The 18,069-nt window shown below is 48.8% G+C and overlaps 1 protein-coding gene across 3 annotated transcripts in view; it reads left to right on the top strand.

Annotated features, from left to right (window-relative positions):
• Positions 1-15,101, top strand: part of LARGE1 (LARGE xylosyl- and glucuronyltransferase 1) — a 590,275-nt gene extending 575,174 nt beyond the window's left edge. For all 3 annotated transcript variants that reach the window (XM_082666633.1, XM_082666632.1, XM_082666634.1), the window contains exons 13-15: positions 6,723-6,869; positions 10,688-10,883; positions 13,504-15,101. In XM_082666633.1, coding sequence (XP_082522759.1) covers positions 6,723-6,869; positions 10,688-10,883; positions 13,504-13,701 — 541 coding nt within the window. In that variant the 3' untranslated portion in view covers positions 13,702-15,101. The remainder of the gene's footprint in view (positions 1-6,722; positions 6,870-10,687; positions 10,884-13,503) is intronic.
• Positions 15,102-18,069: the final 2,968 nt, after the last annotated feature.

The raw sequence follows: 18,069 nt of genomic DNA, 5'->3' as shown, positions 1-18,069 counted from the left end.
CCTGATTACACAATTAGTGAAGCAGTAGTGAGATAGAATCAGCATCGTCCGATGTGGAAGACCGTGCTCTTCTTCTCACTCTTCAGCCTCTCTTCAAACTGGCAGCCCCTGAGAGAGACCCATTCCCCACATGTACTGAAAATCGTTTTAGTAGCCTCCTCTTGAAACATCAGAATATCTGGCCATCCCATAAGGTAGCACCTGTATTGCGTCAAGGGCCTCGTAATTGACCTCCCAGCTTCTACCCTAGGTGACACTACAGTCGGCTCTCAACACAGCAGCAGAGTGATTCTTTCAATACAGAAAGCAGGTCCTCTCACTCAGCTTAGAGTTCCCTGGCGGCTCCCCATCTCACTGAGTAAGATCTCAAGACCTTTGTATTGGTTTCCTGTTGCTGCTGTAAGGATGCTGAAAAGGGTCTGTGGAGGCTAAAATCAAGGTGTCAACAGGGCTGCTCTCTGGAGGCTCTAGGGGAGAATCTTTTCTTGCTGCTGGGAGGCCACCCACATTCTTTGGCTAGTGGCCACATCACTCCAGCCTCTGCTTCCTAACTCCCTCTTAGAAGGATGCTCTCTGTTACACTGAATCCACCTGAATCATCCAGGATAACCTTCCTATCTCAGCATCCTTTGTCACATCTGCGGAGTCCCTTTTGCTGTGTAAGGTAACATAGCTGCAGGTTCCTGGGATTAGGAGGTGGTTTTCACTGGGGGAGAGGCAGGGGAGGCATTTGCCCACCACACCCTTCAGTGATCTGTAAGGCCCTGTATGATCTGCAGCACCCTCCCCCTCCACCATGGCCTTTCTGGTCCCCTTCCTCTCTCTGTTCCTTGCTGTGCTCTTGTCATTAGGACCTTTGCACTGGCTGTTTCCCTAACCCAGAAAGCTCTTAACCCAGGTCACCACATGGCATGCTCCCTCGCTTACTCCAGGTATCTGTTTTAGATATCCCCTTCTCCATGACGCCTGCCTATTTAAAAGTACAGCCCATTCTTCACCTCTGGCGTTCCTAACCCAGCTCCGTTCTCTCTCAGCAGGTCTCACTTTCCAACACACTATGTGATTCACTCTGTTCTTCTCGTCTGTCCCCCACGTGTAAAATGTCAGCTCCCCGAGGGCAGGGATTTCTGCCTGTTCTGTTTACCAGTGTATCCCAAGTGCTTCAACAGTGCCTGGCACAGAGTGGAACAAGCGAGGAACCAATGAAAGAGCGAAGTGGGAGAATCCAGGGTGGGCGCCAGGCTTTATGAGCGCGGTCAGGCTGGCATAAGAGGGACGGACACTCATGCCGATGGCCAGCGCACATCAGTGCTTGTCACCTACCAGGCACGGATTAAGCATTTTACATATAGGAGCTCATTCAGTCCTCACAAACACCCTCTGAGATTAATGCTGTGATCACCATCCCCATCTTTACAGACAGAAGCTGGGGAACAAAGAGGTTAAGTAATCAGCCGGGTTGCAAACCTAAGCCTCCCAGCCTCAGAGCCCTCATCTTGACCACTGATGAGGTGACGTCATTAGAACCACACAGCTCATCCCTGTTTCTTATTTCTCTGAGACACTTTCCCATAATCTCTTCATGCCAGGAACCTGGGCTGTTTTCCTGGTGACAGAGACCTGCCTCTAGGGCAAAGGATGGAGTTAAAGAGAGAGGAAGAGGGGGAGGGTGTGTGTGTGTGTGTGTGTGTGTGTGCGTGTGCGTGTGTGTGCGTGTGTGCGCGTGTGTGCGCGTGCGTGCGCGCGCGTGCGTGCATACGCGGTCAACTGCCAGGGTCAGTCTTCAGGTTTGGTCATTTTAAGCGCCAGGAAGCCCATCTACCTAACAGTGTACTCCTTCGTGCTGTTTCTTCAACTTAGCGCTGAGCCCCATGAAAGCCTGCAGTCTCTGCCCACCTCCGTCCCCTCAACTGGCGCAGGAAGCCTTGCTACTCACGTCCCCCACCCCCACCCCCCGCAAACTCGGTCACCAGTTTTACCAAATGGGAGCAAAAAAGGCCATGAACTATTAGCATACTTGAGTAAACTAGCACGAGAGGCTGAGGGGAAAAGATGCACGGGAGAGGAGATGGGGGACTTGGAAGACAGACACCACCCAGTTCACAGCTTGCTACCAGGTCGGCCCCACCAGACTGGAAGGGATGAATTTACTGTGTCAGAAACACCTGAATTGTTTTTGACATGAGGAAGGACTCGGGGAGCTGGCTGGAGACCGAAATCAAATAAACTCTGTTTCCATAGACAGGCAGGCTGGCAAGCCAGATATCTGTCCTGGTTGTGGGCAGTTTGTGGCCTTTTCTGAACCCTCTGCCCTCGTACTTTCTCTTGCACCAGGCCCAGCGGGAAGCTGAGCTGGGAAGGGGGACGCAAGCTCACTTGTTACTCAGTTATTCCATGTCAGGCGCATGCCTGGCTGTAAATGATTATTTCATCCTCACAGCAGTGCTGATTGGTAAGAGAGGAGTGTTACCTCCATTTTACAGATGGGGAACCTGTGACTACAGTGTCGCCAAGGTCACAGGAGGGTGGCAGGCAGGACCTGAACCCGGTGCCGGCTGCCTCTGAGTCCCTGTGTTTGCCATGCTGTGTTATACCAGCAGGTTTCTCATTTACTTCCGTAGCTACCTAGGGTGTCTTTTTACTTCTGTAGCTACCTAGGGTGTCTTTTACAAGTTTTCAGTCCAAAAATGTTCTAGTAGGTTTGTGAATCTTTTTGAAGGGGTCCTGGCCAAGGGCAAGTGGATCAATCAGGATTCTTCAGAGAAACAGAACCATAGGATGGTTAGATATGGCTGGATAGTGATTTTAAGGAACTGTGATGACTGGCGAGTTCGAAATCCATAGAGCATGTCAGTAGGCTGGAAACTCAGGCAGGATTTCTATGTGACAGTTTTAGGGCAGAATTCCTTCTTTCCCAGTTAAGCTCAGTTTTTGCTCTTAAGGCCTTCAACTGATTGGAGGAGGCCCACCCACATTATCAAGGGTAAGGGCCTTAAAGTCAGCTGATTCTAAATGTTAGTCACATCCACAAGATACCTTCACAGCAACATCTAGACCTGCGTCTAAGGCAAAATGGGGGTATTACAGAAGCCTCTTCTTGGAATGGAAGATAATTGCCCCTCTCATGGTCCCTGTACCTAGGGGCAGCTCTGAGCTATGCTTCCCCGTGTGAAGCCCTGGCCGGGACCGACTGTTTAACCAACCAGCTGGGCACCACAGCCCAGCCTAATTGACACATGCAAGTAAGCGTCCGGAACAGCAGCCCTCATGTAGTCAGCACCTAGTGTGTGACAGGCACTGCGCCAGCACTTCTGCATGCACCGTGTGCTGCTTCTCATCAAAATATTTAACCCATGCATGAACTCGGAGACTCAGAAGGGTGCAAGTGACTTGCCCGAGAAGAGTGGTGGAGTCAGCTAGAAACCACGTTTGCCTGGTTACTACCGTACCGGACTGCCTTCCAAAATCTTCAGTTTGAATACTCTAGACGAACCAGTCCCAGAGAGATGGACGATGGGACCCAGAACCACTCAGCGGGTCAGAGCTGGCTCCCAGGCCAGCCTTCCCACCTCGCCATCCTGCCCTCCCCTGCTCCTGGAAGATTCTGCACTGGAAACACTCCATCCCCTGCTAGACTCGCTTCCCAGGTGGAGCATGGCCACAGACCATGCAACTCCAGGTGGTCCGCAGGCCCAGCCAGGGTAGTATATGCCAGCAGGACACAGCCCAGGAGAGCCCAGGCTGCCGTTACCGTCTCAAGGAACAGATGTGCTCAGAGTCGGTGCCCTGAAACCACTTTGTTGCTGAAACAACTTCATAATGAGACCCATTCAGGACATCGGTATCAAAGCCTCCTTGAACTGAGGCTGAAACGGACTTATCTAGCGACAAATCCATCTCCATGGCATTTTGTGTTTTAGCGAGATGAAAGGGAATTTGCAGAAAACACTTGAGGGTCTGATGCTCTCTGTGCAGAGGGAAATAAGGTTTTCTGGGACTCGATTTTGTAGGGCGTGCTGCTGACCAGGTCTGCTTACTCGGGGCCTTGCAATATATTGGTGGTTCTGTTGCAAGCAACAGAAACCAGTGCTAGGCACTTAATTAAACTGAAAAGAAATCAAAGGGGGGGAAATGTTGAATGGTTTATCTTACGGAATCAAAGTAGGATTTGGAAAACCAATACTTGAGACCATAATTAACCCTGGGCAGCTCCGGGCCACTCTGCAGTAGAAGTTCAGAAACCTCTGAGTGTTGCCTGATGTTAGTGCAAGTCAGCTCTGTGATCTCCAATCTCTGCATCTGTTCAGATTTCCAAGAGTGAGAAACTAATTTGCTCAGCCCAAGTGTCTACCCCTGAACACCCGGCCCTGGCCAGGTCTTCACATGTGTCAGCATAGCTCAGAGCTGCCGACTATGTACGGGGACCATGAGAGACGGAATTATTTTCTATTCCAAGAAGTGGCTTCTATAATAACCTTGACTGTAACAGTAATGTGGGGTTTATATAGATAGAGACGTCCATGTTCATAGATCTCTATGTCTATTGTGTATGTGTGTACACTTCACCATTCCCTCCATAGTTCAGCCCTCCTAGCCTCCCACTCCATTTCCATAGCAGTCGTATCTTCAACTAATTAGCTGAAAATGCAATCTAGAGCCCCAATTTAGAGACACTTGCCCTTGGGCCTTAAGCATCCTGAGACATTTCAGATGAAAACGTAAGCACCAGGTGGGAAGAGACTTTGGATGTTTTGTTCTGTATTTCCAAGTGCCAAGCACAGTGCCTGGCACGCAGTAGGTGCTCAGTGATTGTTGAACGAATGGCAACCACCCATCAGTGCTGGGACATCCTCCCTCCTCCCTCCAGGGGCTTCGCCATCTTGATCCAAGGGTATTCTTTAGACCCATATGTCCCGTCCCTAACACCCATATCTGTAAATAAGGTACATACCTCTCCTGGGGGAAAGGTAATGAGCTCCAGCTCTGCCCATGTCCAATGTAGGGTTGATATGAAAGAGAATGCTTGGCCATCAGTGAGGAAACTTCGGGTGTTTGTATGAAGTCATTGCTTAGAGAAGACAGAGAAATGCACGCCAGAACGGGGTGACTCAGACCTCTGGTCCTCCAACCAGCTACATATAGCTCACCCAGATTCTATCTTGGTGTCATCGTTTATGAATCTCCCCTGAAGTAGCGACGTGAGGCCCATATATCATTTGGTATATAGTTAACTTAAGCATAACTATAAAGAGTGAACCGCAACTGATATTTGGAGGATTCCCACGTCAATTTCCAGTCCATCTCAACCACCACCTTTGCACTGGAAGTTGGTAAGACCCCTTAACCAAGAGTGGTTTCCGAGACCTGTCCTTCTCCCGACCTGGTCCAGGTTCCCCCTCATTTGTTGCTTCCAAACCCTGCTGCCGGTCTTCCTGGACGGCCGCTCTGTTCTTGTCCCACGCTGGCCAGGGCTAACGTGTTCCTTCCTCGTAGGATGACGGCTCTTTGCAGACCAGCCCCAGTCCCTGCGTAGGCACAGGCTCAGCGTCCTGTTGAGTGAAAGTGACTTCTTACTTCAAGCAGTTGCGTTGCTCTGGAGGGCTGCTGCTTCCGGTATTTTTGCAAAATGCCCTCAACGCCTTGCATTACCCCAAGGAAGACTGCTTTCTCTGTCTCAGAGATAACGGGCAGACGGCCCAGGCTGGCCTGAGACCTGAGGGTCAGTGGTCTGAGCAGGAAGCCCGCAGGAAGTATCAAAGCCACGGCCAAAGAGATGCTGGAAGGTGAAGCCAGGGAATAGGGCAGCACCGCAGTGTAATAGGGACCATTTGTCGCTTCCAGCCTGCCACGTGCCAGGTGTACCAGACAGTACTAGTATCTCTGTTACCTTGTCCGGTCTCCACAGCACCTCAGGGGCGAGTTATTATTGCCCCATCTTAGGGAGGAACCTGAGGTCGTGAGAAGCTAAATCCCTTGTACGATGTGGCAAGACTCCTAAAGCGGCAGAGCCAGGATTCAAATCCTGTCTGTGTCCGTTACAAGCCTCGTGCACTGTGACCTTTCTGGGCCTTTCTCTCTTTCAAAGGTTGGCCACAGAGCTGGGCCATGGCAGATAAATCCATAAGGCAGGACATGGGTCTGAGGAGCAGAAGGCCAGGCTCAAAGGCCAGGAGTGAATGAGAGGATGAGGGATAGCAGAGCTCTGGCGCATCGGCTGCTGGCTGCATGGGGTGTGTCTGGCCATTTTGAAGGCTCAGGGTCTGAAGGAGGGAAAGGATGGAAGAGTCACAGAGACGGGACCCACAAATGCCCAAGTTGGTGATACCTCATTAGCTTTATGTCCAGCTCTCCCGTGGCCAGTGGTGCACTGGGAGCGTGTGGCCAACCCAGCGGACCCAGCAGGTGGGCAGATCTCCAAACCCTGTGCGTCCCGGACGCTTGGCTTTTGCACTCGTCTCTGACAGGGGCACACACTATGAAAGTGAGGGAGGGCCCCCAGCCTCTCTGTTCACTCTCCAGGAAGACTCCGCTCTCTGGTCCAGAGACAGCAGGGCTCCCGAGTGGCGTTGGACCAGCTACCTGGCCTCCCCGGGCCTCGGATCCCCCATCTTTAACCCGAGAGGCTGACCCCTCCCTGTGCCAACCACCTCCACTCCGTCCCGTGGGGAAGGCCTCTGCCTGGCATCACAGGGACCCTGTCTCTCTTCCTGCCCACTCTCCAGGAAGTCTGTCATCCAGCTCGACCTTGCCAACACCAAGAAGGTGACAATAGTCCCTGCGTTCGAGACGCTGCGCTACCGGCTCTCCTTCCCCAAGTCGAAGGCAGAGTTGCTGTCGATGCTGGACATGGGGACCCTCTTCACGTTCAGGTGAGTGGCCCTCACTGCCGCCTCCTGGGGGAGGGGGAGCCTGAAGGCCTTCTCGCTCCTGGGAACCCAGGCGCCAGAGCTGCTGGCCCAGACAGTTGTCATGGCATTAGACCATTTTAAGGCCAAAACAAAGCACCGCTGGCCCCACACTGTGTGCTTGGAGTGTTGTTTTCTCTTCCCACGTGCCATGCGCTTTTTGTACACGTGTGATCGACCTGTGTGTCCACATGCAAGGACAGGAACGCTGGGCAGGGCAGTTAGCTTATTTCTTTTCCTACTTTACTCAGTTTAAGTTCTGCTCCCGTCTCCCGGCTCTGATTCCTGTCTTGGTTTGTTTGTCCATTCAGTCATTTGGTAAGCGTGTTTCGTCGTGTTAGTGCCGTGGAGGCCGTCTCCCTTTTTCTTGTGGGTGGTCTGTTCTCCGAGGTCCTCGGGCCTGGGATGGGCAGCAGTAGCTTCGACCACTCAAGTCATCAAGGTGACTCCAAGGTTGGACACAACAGATGTGGCAGCTGACTTTCCTGTTGCCCGAGTGACAGTTTCGAACAAACCTTTCATTTCCTTGATTTCCTAGTACCCTAAGTCCTGCAGGAACATTGCAGAAGAGCTACCCTCCCACCTGTCCAAACGGCCCAGAGAGTCTGCAGGATAGCACAGGTGCCGATGGCTTCTGTCTGCAGGGGACAGACTACAGCATTAAGGGTAGCGCCCCTGGGCGGGGGAGTAGGAATTGTGCTCGCTCTCTTGACAGAGCAGTTGGAAGAAAGAGAGAGCTGCGCCCTCCTTCTGCTTCCGTTTTAAAGAGAGACCTCCCTTTTGAACCGTGTAAGAATGCCCAACACTTCCTTTGAGCTAAAGAACATACATTTCTAGGCAATCTGAATTTTATTGGAAAGATCATAATAACTTAGGTTTTCATATCACTATTAAGTCACTAGAAGTTTCTGGAAGGTTTTCTCAAACATTATTTTGTGAAATAATTTTATCAGGTAGGTTATTCATGCAACAATTCAGAGATGCTCCCTTTTCACCTTTTATACAGATAAAGGAACTGAGGAGTGCAGGGGTCCTGGGGGATCCAGGACTCAAACTCCAGCCTTCTTCCTCCCTCCAGAATTCTGGAAAGTAGCCTCAAAGAGTTAATACCCCACCAACCAATCCTCCTTTCTTTTTGGAAAAAAAACAATAACTACCATTTATTGAGTGCCAGGCACTGTGATCAGCTCCTTTAATCCTCACAACAAATCCATGAGGCAGATATGTTGTCCCCATTTTACAGATAAAGAAACCGAGGCTCTGAGAGGCTACATAACTTGCCAGGCCACACGGCCAGTACGTGACAGAGCCTGGATTCAGCCCAGCTCTGGGGAACTACAGAGCCTGTGCTCTTAACCGAAGTACCATCAGACCACTGATCAAGTCCTGAATTTTTTCACTTTCAGTGTTTGAAGATGCATGCAAAAAGAGAGACTCTAGATGCCACAGCCTAATGGCTGACCATCCAGCAAATTTTCAAGACCTCCTTCCTTCCTCCTCCATCCCCAGATTATCTAAGAACTCATTTCAAGGCCAAGTCCGTGGGCCTGAGAGCTGGGGTTTGGCCTGCTGTGTCCGCGATTGCTGCTCTGGCCCACAGCTTGCAAGCCACCATGCCAAGTGCTAAATTACAGACCTTCCCTCCGAGAAATTGCTTTTGTCACCTTCCCTCCAAATGATGAACTCTTGAACCTCCTAACAGCTGAAACCTACTCCGCACTGCACCTGGAATGAGAAATCCCCCACACACCTACACATCCATCCTCCAGGGCAGCAGTTCTGAGTGTGGTCCCTGGGCCACTAGCAACAGCATCCCCTGGGAGCTTGTTAGAAATGCCAGGTCTGAAGCCTCACCCCAGACCTACTGGATCAGAAACTCTGGAGGTGGAACCCAGATATCTGTTAGAAAATAGTCCTCCAGGGCATTCTGATACGCACTCACGTTGGAGAACCTCTGCTCAAAGCAGAGTGCCCCGCATCTCCTCTAAGCAACATCCCACAAGGTGTACCCAGGAAATCTCTCTCATCACTGTGTTTGGAGGCTGAGGATGGTCTCAGAAAGCAAGTCCTGGAGACCACTGTCTACTGGTCTGACAGTAGGTTTCTTGGGGCATTTTCTGAAGCTTTTCTTTCTAGAATGTTCTTTTTCTTGGGCCCCATCTGCTGTTTCACTAGAGCCTCAGCCTCCTGCCATCTCTTTGGAGCGTCCAGAGGCACATTCCTGCCCCACTAACTGGCTTCTGTCTCAGGTACCTCTCAAGTTTTTAGAGTGCTCATTCATTCATTAATCTGTTCAACTTAGTGCACAGCCATTGACTACTTGCTCTAGATATAGGCCAGAGAGTGTGGTGACAGTGACATATAAGAGAGGTAACCCAGCATCGTGGTTAAAGGTCCTGGCCCTTGAGCCAGGCTGCCTAGGTTTGAATCTCAACTCTGCCACAGCTATTTGTAACTTGACACTGGGCACGTAATAAGAATTTAAAACTATAGGTCTAGCATGTACAATATAACCAGTATAGAGTAAGTGTTTACTAAATACTGGCTTCTTATCATTATTGTTGCATGGTTGTATTCATTTTTATTGCTATATAACAAACTACCACAAGTTTCGAAGCTCAAAACAATACAAATTTATTATCTCACAGTCTCTGAGGGTCAGAGGTCCAAGCATGGAATGGCTGGATTCTCTGCTTTGGGTTTCGTTTGGCTGAAATCAAAGCGTGGGCAAGGCTGCAGTTGTCCCTAGAGCATGTGGTTCTCCTCCAGGCTCACTGGTCGTTGGCAGGATTCCTTTCCTTGTCATTGTAGGACTGCCATGTGGCCCCCATAGGCATCTCACGCATGGCTTTTTGCTTTCTTCCAGACTCAGATTTAAAGGTTCACATGATTAAGTCAGGCCCACCCCCCATAATCTCCCTTGTAATTAATCTAAAGTCAACTGATTAGTGACCATAATTACATGTACTAAATCCCTTTTGCCCTATAATATAGCATAATCACAGAGGTGATACCATAGTCACAGGTTCTGCCTCAAGAGGGAGAACATTATACGAGGGCAGGGTCACCCAGAAGAGAGTCTTCTGCCTTCCACAAGGGTCCCTGGTAGGAATGACCCTATTACAGACTAACATGCAGTTCCACATAAACGACAGAGAGCACTCCAGAAAGTCATGTACCCTTTCACAGTGACAGCCTCTTCATTAGTAAAGGATGTAGATAGTGGACTGTATTCGTTGCTGTAACAAGGTACTACAAACTGGGTGGCTTAAAGTGACAGAAAGTTATTCTCACCATTCTGCAAGCCAGAAGTCCAAACTCAAGGTGATGGTGGTTCCTGGCTTCCTCCAAAGGCTCTAGGGAAGATTTCTTTCGTGCCTCTTTCCAGCTTCTGGTGGTTGCCAGCAATCCTTGGCGTTCCTTGGCTTGCAGGTCTATCACTTCAATTTTTGCTTTCATCTTCACATGGCATTCTTCCTGTGTATCTCCGTATCCAAAATTTCCTCTTATAAGGACACCAGCCTTTGGATTAGACCCTGCAATAATCCACTGCGACCTCTTCTTAACTTGATACATGTGCAAAGACCTTCTTTCCAAATAGGTCACGTTCTCCGGTACTAGGGGTTAGGGCTTGAACATAGCTTTTGGCGGGGGGTGGGGGACAAAATGCAACCCACAACAAGGACTATATCAGCATGTAGCTCTTCATCCTCCAAACCATCAGCATTTGGAAAGCTGAGCTTCCTTCCCTCCACTCAGTGGCTTTTCTCCACGTGTCCCAGGTACCACGTCTGGACTAAAGGCCACGCACCCACAAACTTTGCCAAGTGGCGGACCGCCACCACGCCTTACCGGGTTGAGTGGGAGGCCGATTTCGAGCCGTATGTTGTCGTGAGACGGGACTGCCCTGAGTACGACCGGAGGTTTGTGGGCTTTGGCTGGAACAAGGTGGCTCACATCATGGAACTGGATGCCCAGGTGAGAAGAGTGGGACGTTATGGACCCGGTGCTGTGGGGAAAGGGGAGGCCTGGATCTTAAAGCTGGAAGGGCCTTGGAGATAATACGCAGGGACCAGAGAAGGAACACAGCGTGTTCAGGGATCTAGAGTGAGAACATGACAGTACTCATTCTCAGGGCTGTTGATTCCCAAAACTTTTCTCTTTCTTCTCCCTTGGGTGACAGACAGTTGGGTTCCCAGCCAGGACTCAGGCACATGTGAGTGTCCTGTGACAAACCACTTCACCCCCTCATCCTCATTCAACCCAGTGACGAAGACAAGCAAATGATGACCATTCATCACTCAGCCTGTGAGTCATGTAACTGACACAAAGCATTCTAGCAGTTCGGTATAAACGACACAAAGCACGCAGCTGAGGAGCAGCTGTTTATTCTACCCTGTAACTAAAAGAGTGATGATGTTCAGGCTGTATTTAATCATGAAACCTTTTCATTCATTCAACTAATACTTAACTGAGCACCTACTTCAAAAGAAATCTCCGCAGAATTCTAATAGGTTAAACCAGGGGTCTGCAAAGCTTTTCTCCAAAGAACCAGATAGTAAATTTGGGAGGCTTTGTGGGGCCTGCAAGTTTCTTTTTCAACGACTCAGTTCTGCCATTGTCGTTCAGTTGTAGACAGTATCTAAAGAATGGACGTGGCTGTGTTCCAATAAAACTTTATTTATTAAAGAACATGCAGCCGGCCAGACACACCACAGCTTGGCAGCCCCTGTGTCAAACAAACAAAAGCAAAGCTATTCTGGTTCAGTTAGGAGAAGGAGGCTTAGGCCCCTCAACCCCACCCTTTGGTCTCTCTGTTTGCTATTCTCCAAGGCACCGCCTCTTGGAGCACAGTGTAAAGATTTCTCAACAGGAGCATCCTGAATTCAGAGAAAGCAATGGATACTCGGTGCTGCCTGCCCTGAGTCACCTGGAGAACTTGCCAACAGTTCCAGTGTGTTTGAGAACAGTCCCAGGTGATTTGAATAAACCTCTAGCGTTGCAAACCACTGATGTAGATAGAAGGTTATGGGATGGTGTCCATATTTAACAACGGAGAGCACGACCTTTAGTGTCCGTTTTTTCAGTCTTGGAGGTGGTCCAGTGCTGCTCACAAACAGAAATGCTTAGTCTGCCTCAGCTTCTGTTTGAAAGAAATGTTGTAATATTCGTGCATCCGGCAGTGTGGTGAGGTGAACTGGTTCAATAAAGTTAATTTTTCCAGCACTGAGACCTGGGCTTTGTTTTAGACAATTTTGACAGAACTCTTGAAAATTTGTTGCATATTTTCCTTGCTCTGCCAAATGTAATTTTACTCTTTCTAGTGATTTAGGGAGGTAATGAGTACACACTTGACAGGTAATCCAGCCACACCTGTAGGAGCTGTTGGGATCGGTAGGGCCGTTTGTCCCCACGTGAAAAATCCCAGACAGCTAAGCTCCGGGAGTTCTTGCATTTTCTTTTTATGGTTTTTCTCACTCCTTCCTCACCATCAACTGTCATTTCTGGCTGCTGTCAGTATTCCTCCACGTGGAACAGCTACCTTTCCCCATCTTGGCATTTCCCTTTGAGTTTATTCTGATCTGCTCTGGGCTGGGAAACTGGATGACCAAAGCTTATCAGACATTCTATCTAAAATCAGAGATTGTAATTCTGAGTGCAGCTGTGCTGGTTCTCCTTTGAGTTACACATCCCGAATTTATGTCACCTGTTTTAGCTATTTAGAGGCATTTTATTTTTTATCTGAGTTCCTATCTATATTCTGCAAAGTGGAGAATACCATACGATGATTTGTAGTAAGGCTGCTTGGATGAGAAGTTTGGTGTGTTTTGTTTTTTGTTTTTTTTTTTTCTGGTACGCAGGCCTCTCACTGTTGTGGCCTCTCCCGTTGTGGAGCACAGGCTCTGGACGCACAAGCTCAGCGGCCATGGCTCACGGGCCCAGCCGCTCCGCGGCATGTGGGATCTTCCCGGACCGGGGCACGAACCCACGTCCCCTGCATCGGCAGGCGGACTCTCAACCACTGTGCCACCAGGGAAGCCCTCTGTTTGTTTTTTGTTGGGGTTTTTCTGTTTTGTTTTTGAGAATTTAGTTCTTGATGAGCTTCCGTCCAGTGGAGCACCTTTTTCCTCATTCCTTTTTTGTCCCCTCTTTTGTGCTAATCTGACGAGACTGTTAAATCTCATCAAACCCTATGAGAAGTCACATAAGCAGACATCACTTAATCGAGCAAGAGAGTCTCCTGTGGCTTGTGTCATTCTAGAGCAAACATGTGGGTGTGTACTCACACTTAATCAGGAACGTTTTATGGGCCATAAGCTCTGCCCAGCACTGTCCATACATTACTGGTTGTCTCTCAAGGTGGGTATTATTACTTTCACTTTATAGATGGGAAAACTAAGGCTCAGAGAGGCCAGGTAATGTGTCCAAGGTCATGGAGACAGCCCTGAGCTGCTCCCGTCCACATGGTGGTGCTGCCCTGCTTCCTGGTGTCATTCACCACTTATTCCTTCGCTTGGTCAGGCGGCCATCCGCTTGGGTGTTCATCATACATCGCTGGGGGCTCTGCAGGTCTCACACTGCTCTTGTCTGCTTCCAGGAGTATGAATTCATCGTGCTGCCCAACGCATACATGATCCACATGCCTCACGCCCCTAGCTTCGACATCACCAAGTTCCGGTCCAACAAGCAATACCGCATCTGTCTCAAAACCCTGAAGGAGGAGTTTCAGCAGGACATGTCCCGCCGCTACGGCTTTGCCGCCCTCAAATATCTCACGGCCGAGAACAACAGCTAGCACCAAGAAGCCCATCACAAGGGAGAGACGTTCTACCAGGGGGAGAGCCACTTGCTGTGTGGGGCCCAGCCTTCAAACTCAAATTGAGCACCGCTTTTTTTGGTTTGTTTTTATTTGTCTCTTTGGCCCAACAAAGCTGCCCTCCCTACGGAGATCTGGGACAAGGATCCGGCCAGTCCCTCTCTGGCCCATGACCCATCACTCCCAGAGCGTGGGAAAACAGCCCACCTATGTGGTCTCTCCAGGAACGGGACACAGAGGGTGAGAGGGAGCAAGGGGGTTATCCTTCCGCACAGGCACACCACCAGGCAGGTCTTTAGGATATTCTCATGGCTTTTTTTTTTAAAAAAAAAAAAAAGAAGGCAGGGTGTAGGGGTTAGCCATCCAAGGAAATAAAAGCAAAAATGTCTCTTCATCAGAGAAGACTTTCTCCTTCACCCTGCAGTTCAACTGGGTATCCAAAAGGAGGGCACACCAGTGATCAGAACTGTTCGGGAAAACCCAGTGGGGACACTGTACTCGGCAGGACCTAGAGGTGGGGATTGCTCGGTTCTTTATCCTCAAGGTCACTCTTGTTTTGTTTTGGGGGATTTTGTTTATTTGTTTATTTTGGGTCTGGGGATCCCAACTAGAAAACCCGATCCTTTAAGGCTCTGAAGGAGAAGCAGCTGCTTAGCTGCCATCCCTCTATCAGCAGTGGCCCAGCCAGGAGGACGGGAGTCTGCGGCCAACATCTACACGGGTCACCTTCTTCGGGATGGTCACCGAGGCCCCATGGCCTTGAATTCCCTACTTTCCAGAATCCAGGGGCTACGATGGGGACTGTGGAAGTACAGAGACCAGCTGTTTTACAACCAGTCACGTTTTCTATTGGCAGTGACTGATTCAATGGGGACAGGGCTTTAAAGGGATGGTTTCCATGCACGCGAAAGGTACGAACCTCTCAGGCCTTTAGAAGAACTTTCGTAATTCCCTCAAGCCCAGTCCTGAAGATTCACAAGCCCGTTTGGAGAACTTAGGGAAGAATGTGTTGGGCTCCACTGTGTTCACACGTCCACTCCGCTGCAGCTGGGACGAGGTCATGACCTCAGGCTCCCTTGGGGACCCATCCAAGGGTAGGCCAGCACCTTTACCGTTACACAGATTGAAGGGACACTGGACTTTTTAGCCATTTTCTTGAATCTTCAATGTTAATGTTGTGTTTACATTGATGAGAACAAGAGTCAGGGCCCTACTCTCTGCCGGGCTGTTTGTATCAAGTTGCAGTGTGACCAGCAAACGCTGCATCAATAAACGAAAGTACAGACTGTTTCTTCCCCACTCCCCTCCCACTCTTGTAAGGAGCTACCGGACACACTTCCGTGTAGAGAGCAAAGTCGGTAAACAGCAACTTTACACTTTCTGTTCTCCCGTTGTGTTCTCTCATTGCTTGAACTTGAACCTCTTTTTTCTCTTTGCCTGAGGTTAGATCTCACTTCATGCTCCAACCCTCAGAGCATTTTCACATTTTCCATTCAGCTTCTGTCTCAATACTGAAGGCCAGATGTTTTAGGTAGCATATGTGGGCCAGCAAGGGAAACCGTGGCAACTGTCCTGTTAGTCATGAAACGCTGCAGCAGCAGCCTGATTTATGAGAGGCCCTCAATGTGTCACATAGTCACGTGCATTCACTCAGATTTACTGACAAATTTAGGAAAACTATTAGGACTAATCCTCACACAGATATGCATAAGTTTGTGTGTGTGTATATGTCTCGTGTGTGTGTGTGTGTGTGTGTGTATATCTCACATACATAAATTACATATGTAGTATTATTACAAAAGCTATACATAAATACTGTAAAAAGCAAAACATCACAAAAGTATTCAAAGTTCACGTTAAAGTTTCCTTTTTCCACTGGCGTGTGGGAGCCAGCTTATTGTGCACATCTCTTTCCTACTCCTGTGTACAGAGACATCACCTTTGTAGCGTGAAATCATCCGTGATTGGAGTATTTACACCATGGAAATCAGAAAACATCACAAATCAGGGCCCTGCCACCCTGAGAGCCGGTTGTTAAACATCTACCCGCACACCACTGCTTTTTCCTCTCCCCTGTGCATACACACACACACGCACAGGCACTCAAACTTTCATATGCTGACAGCTCTAGTTCCTCAGTGTTGAAAATCAATTTTTAATTCCCTAAAGCCTTTTATTTTTTAAATTTTTTCATGGCCCCTGAATCACACCCAGCCACCTTGCTTCTTCACTTGCATTTCTGTGGGTATAGTTGTGACCATGTAATCTATTATCATCTGAAGTGGGTCAGCTCTGAGAATGAAGGAAGGTGCTAATTACTTGGAGACAATAGGTATAAATTGGAGGACGGTGTAGCTTCACGTACGCTGAATTTATTAAAGCCAGAAACTGACACTCCACACCCACAAGAGGAAATCCTATTTCCCCAAAGACAGGCGCCTGACACTCTGAAGCTACTCTCACTTAAGGCTAGAACTCTGATCGTGGCTGATTCCCAAGTTCAACACAGAGGCTGCCAAGCCGGTGGAGGCTGAGGTCTGCAGCACCAACAGCGTGAATTCCCAGAACTTACATTGAGGGCAGCAGCACTTTGCCAGCCCCGGCTCATGTGTGGGGAGCTGTAGCCACTTGGTCAGAGGCAGTTGCTACAGATGCTGATTCCTTCGTATCAGTTCCCTAGGGTAAAAGACGCTTGTGAATGGGGCACACTGATGTTTTCATGCTTAAATAAGCCAAAACCATCTTGGCTTTCAGTTGGGAGGGAGGACAGGATTCTCTCCTTTAGCCCCCATAATATTCAGTGCCCGAGGGAGCTGAGATATATTGGGTAACCACTGTGAAAGGACCCTGGGCATGCAGGAGCTCGTTGAAGCCTTGCGGCAAAACAGCAAAGTGGCTATTACTGTTGATTGATGAGGAAACTGAGTGAGCTCTGGGAAATTCAGTAAGTCCCCCAAATTCACATAGTCAGTACATGGCAGAATCAGAACTTAAACCCAAGCCTACTTTTTAAAATCCAAAGCCACGTAATCTGCAACGATGCTCTCTTCCCCAGAAGAAAAGAAACATACTAAGTATTGGCGGACAAGAGGATTTGAACCTATGGAAGATGATGAGATTCCTAAGTCCTCGTTCACCATCCAACAATAACCACACAGCCTAGACAGCAACCCCTCCTTAGATGCTCCAATTCTTGCCACACTCATGGACTTTCTCAAAATTCATTTGAAATAGACCTGGGCAATCTATGACCATATTTAGACAGCTGAGATCAACTAGGAGGGCAGTAATTGATTCTCTGAATGCTTCTCCTGGGTTATTTCCTAGATTACATGGCACAGGTAGAGACACTAAGTTTTAAGCTCCCCTTTGGACCTCATCAGCATGCTGCTTCCAAGTGAGCTCTCCAAACGCACTGAGCTGATTTACAGAGGACGTATTTGCCGAGTTGACTAATAGCTTCTTTGTACCCCATCATGAAAGGACAGACCCTACTTTTAATTCTGTTCCTTTCAAAGACTCTACTGTCTTTGAGTTAAGGCTTCATTTGTGGTCACCAGGCCTTTAGGGAGCTCTGTGTTAGTGGAAGAAACGTGATTAAAATCCCCTCTCAGACACGGCTCCCGCACCCTCTTGGTGAAAATAACAAGAGCTACCATTTACTGAGCCAGGACTTCTCTGGGAGTTGGCACTGATGGGTCCTTACAGCAACATTATAATATAAGGAAGGTATTTATCATGATCCCCATTATTTAGCTAATGGAACCGGTCCTGAGAGAAATTAACGTTACTTACCCGGAATCACACAGGTTGTTAATGGAGGTGCTGGAATTTGAACCAAAATCCAACTGCCATCAGAAACCCACGTCTCCACCGAACGCTGCTGCCTCCTTATACGATACAGAAGTCAGTTGGGCTGCCGGGCTTATCCAGTCATGTCTTCGTGTAGTTCATGACGATATGCTTTTTTTTCCCCCTTTTTTAATCCTAAGGGTTTATTTTCCAATTTAATGCCATTAAAGTTTAGGCATATAGGGTTTCTGATTGTGAATATTTGATGGGTTTGGTCATTGGTTTATTCCAACACATTCGGTAGTCTTCAGAGACAATATCTTCTGGAATGAAAGAATGTCAGTCAGTGCTGGGGAAGTGTTTCCCACTTGGTTCCCAAGGTACCAAGACCTTCTGGTCAATGAGGCTGGGACGCTGTCACAAAATGATTGACAGGGCCTGCTCCGAGCAGAGTCTTCCACAGATTCCTGGGTAAGTTATGCTGCTGTGGTTTTGAAGGAAGAAAGTCAGGGCTGCAGTGGCAGAATAATTTCACCATGCTCTTTATCACTTCTT

This window comes from Grampus griseus (genome assembly GCF_964374135.1).
Source record: "Grampus griseus genome assembly, chromosome: 11".
NCBI lineage: Eukaryota > Metazoa > Chordata > Mammalia > Artiodactyla > Delphinidae > Grampus > Grampus griseus.
This window is presented reverse-complemented; position numbering and strand designations above follow the sequence as displayed.